At 36.4% G+C, this 13967-nt stretch overlaps 1 protein-coding gene across 4 annotated transcripts in view; it reads left to right on the forward strand.

Annotated features, from left to right (window-relative positions):
* Nucleotides 1-13967, forward strand: part of L1CAM (L1 cell adhesion molecule) — a 310192-nt gene that overhangs the window by 250521 nt on the left and 45704 nt on the right. For all 4 annotated transcript variants that reach the window (XM_033920778.1, XM_033920770.1, XM_033920750.1 and 1 more), the window contains 4 exons: nt 10615-10837; nt 12389-12504; nt 12743-12965; nt 13310-13432. In XM_033920778.1, the coding sequence (XP_033776669.1) occupies nt 10615-10837; nt 12389-12504; nt 12743-12965; nt 13310-13432 (685 nt within the window). The remainder of the gene's footprint in view (nt 1-10614; nt 10838-12388; nt 12505-12742; nt 12966-13309; nt 13433-13967) is intronic.

The raw sequence follows: 13967 nt of genomic DNA on the forward strand, positions 1-13967 counted from the left end.
AATTCGCTTCCAGAGGGAGTGATAGGACAGGATACGGTATTGGAGTTCAAGAAGGGATTGGACAATTTTCTGAAGGAAAAGGGGATAGAATGGTATAGATAGAGGGCTACTCTACAGGTCCTGGACCTGATGGGCCGCCACGTGAGCAGACTGCTGGGCATGATGGACCTCAGGTCTGACCCAGCAGAGGCACGGCTTATGTTATGTTCTTATATAAAAATATGGGGATAATACAGAACGAAAGTTATTAATAGACAATATACATGTGCATATAAATATTACGGACTAACAGCAGGTTCCGCTTAAACGACTACTTCGGAAAACTGCGAGCCATGAAATTGAGGGTGAAATACTCACGTGGATTAAAAACTAGCTGGAGCATAGGAAACAGAGAGTGGGGGGTAAATGGACCATACTCAGACTGGAAGAGAGTCACCAGTGGGATGCCGCAGGGCTCGGTGCTTGGACCCGTGCTCTTTAACATCTTTATAAATGATCTGGACATAGGTACGATGAGCAAGGTGATTAAATTTGTGGACGACACAAAGTTATTCAGAGTAGTGAAGATGCAGGGGGATTGCGAAGATCTACAACGTGACATAACCAGGCTCGAGGAATGGGCATCGACATGGCAGATGAGGTTCAACGTGGATAAGTGTAAAGTGATGCATGTCGGTAACAAAAATCTCATGCACGAATACAGGATGTCCGGGGCGGAACTTGGAGAGACCTCACAGGAAAGGGACTTGGGAGCTCTGATCGACAAGTCGATGAAGCCGTCCATATAATGTGCAGCGGCGGCAAAAAGGGCAAACAGAATGCTAGGAATGATAAAGAAGGGGATCACGAACAGATCAGAGAAGGTTATTATGCCACTGTACCGGGCAATGGTGCACCCTCATCTGGAGTACTGCGTCCAGCACTGGTTGCCGTACATGAAGAAGGACATGGTACTACTCGAAAGGGTCCAGAGAAGAGCAACTAAGATGGTTAAGGGGTTGGAGGAGCTGCCGTACAGCGAAAGATTAGAGAAACTGGGCCTCTTCTCCCTGGAACAGAGGAGATTGAGAGGGGACATGATCGAAACATTCAAGGTACTGAAGGGGATAGACTTAGTAGAGAAAGAGAGATTGTTCACCCTCTCCAAAGTGAAGAGAAAGAGAGGGCACTCTCTAAAGTTGAAAGGGGATAGATTCCTTACAAACGTAAGGAAGTTCTTCTTCACCCAGAGAGTGGTAGAAAGCTGGAATGCTCTTCTGGAGGCTGTTATAGGGGAAAACACCCTCCAGGGATTCAAGATAAAGTTAGACAAGTTCCTGCTGAACAAGAACGTGCGCTGATAGGGATAGTCTTGGTTAGGGCTGGTCTTTGACCAGAGGGCCGCCGCATGAGCGGACTGCTGGGCATGATGGACCACTGGTCTGACCCAGCAACGGCAATTCTTATGTTCTTATGTTCTTACAAGATGGAAAAGGGAAGAAATACAGTTTTAAATAGGATAGGGAGACATAAAAGGATAACACATATGGGGGGGGGGAATTACGTCTGTGGTAGATGATAGGTATTTAGCATTTATAGGTCAAATGCATCTTTAAATTAGAATGTTTTTAGATTTGATTTTAATTTTTCAAGGTTGAGTTCTTCCCGAAGGTGATTAGGCATTGAGTTCCATAGTTGAGGAGCTGTGATGGAAAATATTGATGAGTGTGTGGTATCATGGATTATCTGTTGCGGTGATGGTATAACTGGTAAATTTTGATTTTGGGATCCAAGTGCTCTGATAGGTGTATAGGGAATAAGTAATCTATTTTTGAATTCCGGTCTCCAATGTGCAGCCCTCAAATACTTGGTTGTAATGGTCTTCAAATCCTGTAAATGCGTTAATTTCATCTTGCTCACTCGAAATAGTGCATTACGCAAATGTCTTAAAAAAGGATTGCTGTAAGCCGGGCATATATGTAGGTTGCTGTAGGGCAGGCGTAAGGCGTATCACGCTTTCGCTGTATGTAAGAGTGTAGGACTGTGGGTCAAGTCAGAGGTTATGATTCATATTTAGACACATGTGCAGGAAAAGTTTCTGCATTTTGTGGCTCCACTTCTCTGTGTAAAGAGACTTTTTCAACTATAAATGTTTTAAAGTCAAAACTTAGGACAGACTAACTGCAGTGCAAGACAAATTATGAACCACAATTTGCTATGCTGGTAAACAATATACAGGCACAGCAATGATATTTGCTATAGCTGACAAGCCAGAGTTAAGTAAGTTTAAATATGTCTTATTTGTGTTGTAGAATCAATATTTTATGTTTAATAATCACTTTATATAATAACTGCAAACAATCTCTTTAAGTGTGTTACTCAGGTGTCTCATTTATGGAATTTACTACTGTTGACAATCCAAAATAAAGTGAGTTTCTTGTATTCTTGGACAAATGGGTTATGCATCCCATGTTGCGAGACTGCTTGTAGGAAGCCTCCTTTGCAAAATTTTTTTGACCCTCCCTTTAAGAAAATCCAAGTATCTTGAAGCATTTTAAACATAGGCATCAATGAGGCCTGGACTCAGCTAAAGAATGGACAACAATGACAGTAACAAACAAAGCTATATGAATACATCAGACATTATTAGTTGACATTGGTTATGGCTGACATAAATAATCTATTAAAAAAATAGCAAATAATTAAGGGAAACGGGAATAGCCCTCTAGTGTGATTTCATCAAACCATTTCTTTTCAACTATAACATGTTCATATTTAGCATAGAGACAGAGGGCATGATTCTCTAGCAGCTGCCAAGTGCATGTTAATTATGTATCGGCATCCTATGGAGAATCGTATCTAGTTTACTCACAGATGCCTTAAATGTAGGCAAGCATTATAGAGGCCTACATTTAAGGTGTTTTGTCTCGCACCTAAAGAGACATGCAGGGATGCTTACCGATGGCCAAGGTCACATCCAGGGGGAAACAATGCCCATACCATGCCTTGGGCATCTGTAAGCATCTCTACAATGTAGACGTCCTTCCCCTTTAAAAAAAAAAGAACGTTCCGATTGTCTGTGAGAGGGCAGTAAGACACCTACCATCAGAACGCACATTTGCAGAATCAGACCCAGAGTGTATTCCACAAAGCAATATATTCTACTTTGGATAGATCTTTCCAGTTTAGTAAAACTATCTTAATAGCTACATAAAGTAGGATATTGAGTAGTTTAGCATTACATTCATTGATATTGTGAAATAGCCCACCTGGGCCTAGTATTAAGAGCAAGTACAATAATTGACAAATAGTTTTCCAAACATTTGACCAGTAGATTCATAAGTAAGCACAAGAAAACTGTGTGTATGTTCAGTGCATTTGTTCCTTTTCTTGCTTTAGGGATGCCCACAATGCAAATGTTATTTTGCTTTGTTCTGTTATTAATGTCTTCTATTTCTCTCTCTAGCTGAGAGGTTTGAGACACACTTCTTTGCAAGCTCTTAATATTTTCTTTGGTCATACCCTGTTTTTTTCCTGAGTTGAGTCTCAATATAAATTGTGTTGCCTCATTCTTCAAGGCAGCTAGCTCTTCCTTGATTTCACTCACAATGCTCCTTTGTGTCTGAATGAAGCTTTTTCATATTGTGGAGCTCTTCCAAAATGGCTGATGAAGCCTCACCATCGACCTTTCCTGGTATCATTTTTTGTGGATAGGTAGGCTCAGCTCTATGCCTCTTACTGCTTTTGTTAGCAGACATGATGATCAATAGAGGTTATATAATCCAAAAAAGGTGGATGTGATTAGATTAGTGGATTTTGGAAACAAAAATGACCGAATATATCAAAGAATGTTAACTATTCAAAAAATGGAGGAGAAGATTTCAAGTATTCCCGAGACTAAGCTTAGAAAAAAACGTTCATGCTTTAAATCTTAATAGGAGGTATCACTAGTCCATTCACAGTCTAACAAATTTTATTGAAAGTGCTATTATAAAAATTGTCTACTTAGCTTGAATCTAGACGCTTTTGTATGTCTTAATCCAATGACTTCCTCATTTATTTTTTTTAACTTGAAATTTTTTTTTTTTGTATATATATTTTTTATTCTTTTTTTTTAAATTCTTACATCAAGTGAAATACATGTAATACATTCAATTATACAAAAAACACTTGAAATTATCATTAAATTTTCTTACAATGTGAATTAAATAAACCCTTTTTCAGAATTTATATCATATTAATATTACAATAGTTTTCCCTCCCTACCCCTTCTATATGTTCTATACATGTGTTATTATATCTGATCAGTGGAATAAATTGTCAATGGTCTCCATATTTTATTAAATTTGTTAATATAACCTTGTTGTAATGCCAATACCTTTTCCATTTTATATATATGACAAATTGAATTCCACCAAAAAGTGTAATTCAATTTAGTGTAATCCTTCCAGTTCTGAGTAATTTGCTGTATGGCTACCCCTGTTAAAATTAATAAAAGTTTATTATTATCAGCAGAAATCGGACTTTGTGTTCTCATTGCTGTTCCAAATAATATTGTATCATATGATAGTCCAACATGATTTTCTAATAAATTATTAATTTGGGGCCAAATTAATTTCCAAAAGGAATTAATGCAGGGACAAAAGAATAGTAAATGGTCTAATGTCCCCACTTCTATCTTACAATGCCAGCATCTATTAGATCTACTACTATCTAATTTTTGTAATCTCGTAGGGGTCCATAAAACTCTATGTAATAAAAACAACCATGTTTGACTCATAGATGCTGATCTTGTAGTATGTATTCTCCAGGACCAAAATTTTTGCCATTGAAATGGAGAAATTATCTGTCCTATCTCAATACTCCAAATATCCCTAAGTCCTGATCTCTTTTTTTTGTTTAAAAATTCGTTTATTTTCTTATACCATTTTGCGGCTTGGTGTCCTAGAAAATCCGCTTGAAAACAAAGGATTGGTAAACTATATTGAGTGTTAAGATTCTTCCATTCAGGGAACCCTTCCTGAATGGCCTGCTTCAATTGCATCCATTTAAAATATTGTGTTTTATCTAATCCAAATTTTTGTTGCAATTGTGAAAAACTAAGCAGTGATCCATTTACTATTACATCTTTTAAAGTTCGTATACCTGCTTTTATCCATTGTTTCCATACTATTTTAAATCCACCAATTTTGATCCTGGAGTTTACCCAAATAGATTGATTTAAAGATTTAGTCAAAGGATCTGGTGTTAAATTGCTTATAAATCTTATAAATCAATTTTTTCAGTTACAGCCCCCACAATCTGGAACACTCTTCCACTATATTTAAAAATGGAAAAAAACTTAAAAAAATTTAAAAGTAACTTAAAATGTTTCCTTTTTAACGAAGCTTTTAACTGAAAAAAAAAAAAAAAAAAAAAGAGGCACATTTCAGAGATCAAATAATTAATACTTGTTTTTAATTTATACCCTTCCCCCTAATTCCTTTTGTGTTTACCTTAAATGTTTCTTATTTTTATTTTATCAATTGTATTTCCTACCCCCTTTACCAATCGTGTCTATTGCATGCCTGTCTATAATTACCTAATACGTCAGTCATGTCGATCTTAAAAGTTTGTATTAAATGTTTTATTTACTTTTTTCTGTAAAGTTATTTTTATTCTGTACAACGCTTTGAAGAAACGAAAAAGCGTTTAATCAAAAATTGAATAAACTATAAACTATAAACTATTTTCCATGTATCTATTAGAATTCTGTTGTCCTTATATCTCCTAGGCATTGTTATACTGATAAGATGTTCTGGATGTAAAGGAAACATGAGGCGCCATTCTAAATATAACCAGTCGGGTACATTTTCCATGAGATCTGGGAGGATCCAATACATTCCCTGTCTTAAAATATAGGCTTGATGGTACCTATAGAAATTTGGAAAATTTACCCCTCCTTCCTTAATTGTTTTTTGTAATGATGCTAAAGCGATTCTTGGTCTTTTCCCAAACCAAACAAATTTTGTTAGAATATTGTTTAATTTTTTATAAAATGACCCCTGAAAAAATATTGGAATCATACTCATTTGATAACAAACCAAAGGTAAAATCATCATTTTAACTGTTTGGACTCTTCCCCACCAAGAAAGATGTAAAGGATTCCATTGCTCGCACATTTCTGTTATTTTTTTTAATAAAAGTTTTTCATTCTCTTTTACTGTGTCATCAATTGTATTTTTTATAAGAATACCTAAATATTTTAGTCCTTCCTCTTTCCATTTAAATGAATATGAATCAAATAGTCCTTTGGTGCAATGGATATTAATTGGAAGAACTTCAGATTTTTCCCAATTGATTTTATATCCAGAAAACTTTCCAAACTTTTCTATTAAATTAAGTAGATGTGGAATGGTGTCTTCTGGTTCTCTTAAATATAATAATATATCATCTGCATATGCAGATAATTTAAATTCCCAATTAGAAAATGTGATTCCCTTTATTCCCTTAGTTTGATTTATTGCAATTAATAAGGGTTCTAGAACGATATCAAATAGTAAGGGAGATAAAGGACAACCCTGTCTAACTCCCCTTAGCAAGTTAAATTTATCAGATAAATTATTGTTTATATTTAAAATTGCTCCAGGGGAGCTATATAATGTTTGAATCATTTTAATAAAACCAGGTCCTATACCAAACCATTCTAGAGTTTGATACATAAACTTCCATTCTACTCTATCAAATGCTTTTTCTGCATCTAATGATATTAGAAAAGCTGGATCATTCAAATTTTTTGCTAAATTTAGAGAATGAAATGCTAATCTAGTGTTATGTGAAGAGTGTCTTTTAGCAACAAATCCAGTTTGGTGTATATCAATAATAAAAGGAAGAGCTTTTGCTAATCTTATAGCTAGCACTTTAGCAATTAATTTAGCATCTACATTCATCAAAGATATAGGCCTATAATTTGTTATCAATGTCGGATCCCTGTTTGGTTTTGGTAAGACAATTATAACAGAATCAGCCATAGTTCCTGTTATATTTCCATTATTTATTTGATATTGATATAAATTTAATAGATAAGGTAATAAAATATTTTGAAATGTTTTGTAAAATTCAACAGTATATCCATCTCCACCTGGAGCGGATCCAACTCTAAGAGCTTTCAATGCTGATTCTACTTCTTTTAAAGATATATGTTCTTCTAAACTTCCTTTTATATGATCCGGAATATTTGGTCCAATAAATGCCTTTAAAAATTCTATACCATCTTGTTCTTTATTTTCATAAGTATCAGAAGTGTATAAATCCTTATAAAAATCAAGAAATTGTTTTATAATATCTTCATTACTAGTGTGTGTATTGCCCTGTTTATCCTTAATTGCAATAATCTTAGATTTTCTTTTTTTTGCTTTAATAAAATTTGCTAATAATCTTCCATTTTTATTTGAATTTCCATAATACTGTACTTGCCGACAGAACATATCTTTCCTTACAAATTGAGAAGAAATCTCATTATATTTAACTTTTGTTTTTAATAATTTCTGCAATGTATTATGTTCCCATTTAGTAATTAATTTTTGTTCTAATAATTTAATTTCTTGTTCCAATTGTATAAATTGTTTTTTAAGTTGTTTTTCCATATATGCAGAATATAATATGATATTTCCTCTCATTGTTGCTTTATAAGCGTCCCATAAAATTTCAATGTTTATGTTATCCAAATCATTAAATTGAAAGAATTCATGCATTTTTTCTTTAATATTTTCTATAAATTTTATGTCTGCAAGTAAAGCATTGTTAAATCTCCAAATTGGTTTAGAATAAACAGATATATCATTTTGTAGATCAATCCACACACCAGCATGATCTGATATAATAATAGGATCAATAATTGCTTTCATCACTTTTTGTGCTATGTTATTAGAAACAAATATATAATCAATTCTTGAAAAGGATTTATGGACCTGAGAACAAAAAGAATATTCTTGATCATTAAAATGAAGGATACGCCATATATCTACTAAATCACAAGTTTGTATCAAATTATCTAATCCTAATGATTTCATTATTTTACTTGGTTTTTTATCCAAAATAGGATCCATTACAGCATTGAAATCTCCAGCTACTACTAAATTAGAAGCAGCCAGTGGTAGTAATATCTGTTGAATATTTTTGAAAAACTCCATTTGATTTGAATTAGGAGCATATAAATTGAATAAATCCAGGGTTGTATTCCTCAGATTCATTTTAATATGTACCCATCTTCCTAATGGATCAAATTTTATTAACTTAAAATCTGCTATACATTTTTTATTTATGAGAATAGCTACTCCTGCTTTTTTTCCAACAGCAGGTGCATAAAAACATTTGGACACCCAACCCTCTTTTAGTTTATTAGATTCAATACCTGACAAGTGTGTCTCTTGTATGAAATAAATATCAGCTTTTTGCTTATGAAGAAAATTTAGTACTTTCTTTCGTTTGATTGGATGGTTAAGACCATTGACGTTAAGAGAATAAATTTTAAGAGCCATTTAAATTAAAAAGTAATATTTTAATTAAAATTTTATAAATATATTTTTGATCAGATATCCACACATGTTTAATATTTATTCTTCTAGTTATTATTAAACCCTTAATTTTAAGATTTTCTTTAATTAATTTCATCTCCCTTTTCCCACCCCCCTCCCTTCCCTCCCCATTTAGCAAAAATAGTGTATACTTGGTAACACGCATATCAAGGTCAGCCATAACACACTCAAAGAAGACCCTTTAGCTTTCCAAATACAGTTTAAGTCATTAAATATTTAAATAAAATTAAAATATAAATAATTCATATATTATATATCTGTGAATTCAATCAGTTACATATACATTTCTTAGGATATTTTAAAAGTCTATATTTATTACCATCAATTCATTAATAATTAAATAAATATAGTATTTTTCATTCTATCTCAAAAAACTTTTTCCTCTCATCTTATATTTTATTATAGTAATATCATTAATATGGGAACATAATGATATAGGAACAATAGTTTCACAAGTAAAGAATCTCCCCCCCCCATGAGAGAACACCGCTAAAATCACACACCAGGCACATACATCGTTTCTCCACTTATCTGATTCTTTCTCTCTCTCTTCTCATTTTTATTTTCTTCTTTTTCCTTGTCTTCTTTCTTCTTCTTTTCTTAAGGAGATTATATTGAATAGTTCTTTACGATCTTCCAAAGTTATTGTAATCCATTTTCTGATTTCTTCTTCTTCTTTTTTCTTCTTATATTTTATATTATATGTTCATGTTGTGTTTCCGGTATGAAAAAAATCCATTTCCTGCGATCCTTACGCATAGACCTTCGGGATTGTAAGTTTTTAGATTTTTTAAGTCATTTTAAAGAGAGAAGAGGAAACATAATTTAAACAAGCATATATATGCGTCCGGTGTGCGACCCCGCAGCAGTCTCACCACAGGAAAAGAAAAACTTCACCCGAAAAACCATTCCCCTCAATTTTTTATTTATTTATTTTTTTTTTTTTTAATCTCTGATGTTCCCACCAATATATTCTGTCTGTAATCAATTTCAAAGCAGGCTTTTAGTTATATTATCCTTTCTATATTACATTCATTTAAATTTATGTTAACTTTCTTTTTCATATTTTATATTATAATTATTTCCTGTTAAACTTACAAACATATAATTGCATTAAGCCTTTGAAATTTTTTTTTATTTTTTTTTTTTAGAATGTCTGTTACATTCTAATTCTATTGTAAGAAAAAAAATAGAAATACTTACTAAAGAAATTGAAGATTATTCTAATCGAGAAAGAAGAAGTAATGTCCGTTTGATTGGATTACCAGAAGGAGCAGAAAAGGGAAATCCGGTACTCTTTATTGAAAATCTGTTACCCAAACTACTTCCTATTAACTTGAAATTTTAATGAAATACAAAAAGGAAAAAGGTGTACAAGGGTCAGAAGAACAATCATATAAAGGCAATATCAAAGAAACAGGGATTAATGATAATAGATAATATTATACAGTACGACTTCCTTATTAATCCAGTCTTCATAATGGAATCCGGGTGAACTGCTGTATGCTGTATGGAGCTTCTTTTGTATATCTGGTAATTTTTTATTTTTTGAGTAGTTGGGTAGTAGATTTTAGAAACAAGCCATTAGGATCTCAGTTCCTAAGCTGTTATCACAGTGGTGCTCAGCAATGGCCCCTTCATAAAATGAATTTTTTAAACATATCTTTGAAGTATTGTAGAATCAATATTAGAATTAATTTTTGTTTGATATTCATCAGAACATACAGATCAAGGTGGTTTACAAAATTAATTGTGTGTGTAAGTTTTAAATCTTTTGATGGCCCTCAGAGCTTTTTTGTATTCCTACTGTGTGACCCTTTACATGAAAAAGTTAAGAGACCACTGCCTTATTTCATCCTTGAATTTGTAGTTCTGATTGTACTTTTGAGTTTCCCAAGAATATCAAAACTATAAATTAATGCATGAACTGGATTGGCCTGTTCCTTATCACATGGAGTCAGAGGGCAACTCTATTCCTGCTGTCTCCTGACCCCCCTCTGGCCTCCTTTCTGTCTCCTATTTCCTTGTGCTTACAAAAGACTGTTACCTCTCTTGACAGAACATGAAGGGATTAGACTGGAATGGGCATGGTTTCCGTTACCTCGTGAAGTGGCGGCTGCAGGGCCAAGCTGGAGAGTGGCACAAGAAAGAAGTGGGGCAGCCTCCGGTCATCGTCCAGAATACAGATATCTTTGTACCCTATGAGATCAGAGTGCAAGCATTGAATGACATTGGGGAAGGGCCAGAGCCCAAGACCATCATTGGTTACTCAGGAGAAGCCCGTGAGTTCCTACTTCCTTCCTTATTACACTTTAATGACACCTTTATGATATTATAGATTCTATCTTGTCTAGGTTAATTCATACTGTAGGTGCTCATTGGAAAGAAATTGTATCATGGTAAGGTCTATTAGGGAGTAATTTTTATACTAGTTGCAGGACCCTCGCATAGGAGGGGCCTTAAACATCCTGGGCCAATCAGAGCCTCAGGCCCCTCCCCGGTGTATCCCAAGTTGCACCGGGTGTGGGGAATATCCACTTAGATGACGCAGCAGCAGCTGGAAGGAGGATGACCTGCCGACTCATCTGTTTAGGTAAGGAAGAGGGGTGCAACAGAGACGGGGGAGGGGGTCACTACTAGCAGGAGAGAATGGACATCTCTCCTGCTGCGGGGAGGGGGGTGCCGTTCCAGTCAGAATTTTTTTTATTATTATTTTTTTATTTGCAGCAGGAGAGAGTGGACATCTCTCCTGCTGCCGGGGAAAAGTGGGGGGGCATGTTCGGGTCAGGTCAGGCAGGATTTTTGTTTAATTTAGAGCAGCAGGAGAGAATGGGCACCTCTCCTGCTGCCAGGGGGGGTCACAGACAAGATGTTAGGGGGGGTGTCGTGATGCAGCGGAGAGAATGGGCATCTCTCCCATTACATCACAACACAGGGGCAGCGGGAGAGTGTGTTATTGGTTTTGTTTTTTACAGGGGTTTTCTATGCATGTGAACATCAGCAATGGGCACATGCAAATGTAGGAAACCTTCACTGCTGTCCAGCGATTTTATTTGGTTGCGCAATTTTTTAAGAGTGTCTCGGGTTTTTAGATTCCATATGAAAACGGCTGCCTTAGCAGACTGTTGCTTTTTAACGTGGGTTTTTGAAAATCCTGGCCTAAATATTATTGGTGTCTGTATAACTCCTACCTCCACTCAACGTTCTCCCTGACCCCACCCCTAGACCATACCCAGCACTAATTGGCAGTGTCATGATGATCAGAGCCAATATTTAACTGCACTGATGAGTGAAGTGCAACTGAATATTGGCTTCAGGACCACCCAGCACAATTTAACCATGAAGAGCCTCCCTGCCCAGTTAAATTGCTTTGAATATTGACCCCATGGTGTTTTGACTCTAGCATCACCATTTGTTTAAACCTAAACTGTTATTCTTTATGACAGATTTTTATTGTTATTGTATATTATTTTCTTGTACTGTGCATGGTGGAGTGCCTTCCCCAGGGAGCTTACAATAGCAGTGTAGGCAACAGCAAGAAAAGTGCAAAGGCTGTAAATATGGAAACAGAAAGTGCTCAGGAAATACTCGCAGGGCTAGCATTAGGGGGTATCCTGGACCCTCATGAAATGGCAAGAGAAGGGGAGGTTCTAAACCTGCTTGAATCTAAAAGTGATATCAGTTTGCTGATGAGCTTTGGGGGTCACCTTGGAAATTTTTGCCCCGGGCCTCAGCATATCTTAACACCAGTCCTGGTTATCGGTTTATCAGTTCCTAGACAGGGCCATCTTACCTGCATAATGTTCCAAAAAAATTGTGCATTTCCCTTGCAGTTCCAGACATGGCTCCAGAGAACGTGGGAATTGAGGTGTTGAACCGCAGTGCCATTAAAGTCACCTGGTCCCCGGTGCCTAAAAAGCACATCCGTGGGCACCTTGGTGGCTACAAGGTAAGTGAGTGAAAAATTCCAAAGAATATAGGCCCTCTTTTACTAAGCCACGATCGAGGTTTGTTCTGTGAACCAGGGCGCTAATTGCTCCGATACTGCTCCAACGCTCATAGAAATTCTATGAGCTTTGGAGCACCGGGGCGGCGGGGGGGGGGGGGAGAGATCGAGAATTTTCAGAGCCAAAAATACATTTTGGAATTGTGCTATGAGACAGACAGTGTGACTCCTCTCTCCCTAGATATATTATGAGATGGAACATAGAATTGGGATTCATGGCAAGCAAGAGTTGCGTTCACGCAGACATATTAAGCATCATGTCTTCATCGTCCGTGGGGACCAACACCATGCCACGATCCAGGGACTGGAACCATTCAGCCACTACTCTCTGAGGGTTCTGGTCTTCAACGGCAAAGGGGAGGGGCCCCCCAGCCCAGCCAAGCCCTTCCAGACTCCTGAAGGAGGTGAGAACCTATTTCTTTCTTTCTCAATTGGATCCATGTATGGAATCCAGAAGAGCCCTGAAAACAAAATACTCATATTTGAAACTCATGGTAGGGTCAATGGATGGCTCAGCAGTCTCGTTCTTTTCCCCAAAGCATCATTATTTTCCCAGAGATATAAAAGAGATAAATCCTATTCCTAAAGACCTGGGGCCATTTGAATAATGCTTGTAACAATAGCCTCTTTCAAAGGAGGAAACGAAAATGGGAGGTGGAGACTATATATACATGTGGACAAATGCTAATTCTTTCCCACCTGGTGAAGTGGGGAGTGTTTACATGGGGTTGTTTTTTCTCCCTTCCAGTGCCTGGGGAGCCAGCCTTCTTGAACCTAAAGCTGGTCTCAGACACATCACTGAGTCTGCTCTGGGATGTGCCCCGCAAGCCCAATGGCCACATCACAGGTTACTTCCTCCAGTACCAGCCTGGTAAGTGCACTTGAGATGGATAGGGGGCGGGGGAGGGGGGTTATTCGGCTTGACCATAGGGCACAGTGTAAAATTCAGGCCTATTGTTCTTATCAGGGAAAGCAAAGACTACTAATCTCAAAATGAACAAATGCCTACTGGGGAATGGTTATTTGATTACGCTATGCTTTCTGTATTGATGATGTATTAACTTCCTCCTTTGCCGCAGCTCCTGAGAATCAGATGTGTCACTTCCTGGCCTCTAGGCTTCATTTTCTCTCAGGATTTCCAGACATAGACTAGGATGTTTCCCAGACAAACTAGAAGACACACAAAAAGCAAAAAAAAAAATTTTAATGGAAATTTCTTTATCTGTCCCTTTGGCACCAGGCCAGAACCCATTACTCCTTGTAAAAGGCTGCAAGTCTGTGCTTCAGTCCTTCCAATAGCAGTGTACCACACCTATTGGCTAGAGATGGGGGAATGAGCCAAAAATAGCCAGAAATGTGCTGCAACACATGAGAAGGTAGTGTTCACCAAAATTAAACTTTTACCA

The sequence above is a fragment of the Geotrypetes seraphini genome, chromosome 1, assembly GCF_902459505.1.
Source record: "Geotrypetes seraphini chromosome 1, aGeoSer1.1, whole genome shotgun sequence".
In the NCBI taxonomy this organism is placed as follows: Eukaryota; Metazoa; Chordata; class Amphibia; order Gymnophiona; family Dermophiidae; genus Geotrypetes; species Geotrypetes seraphini.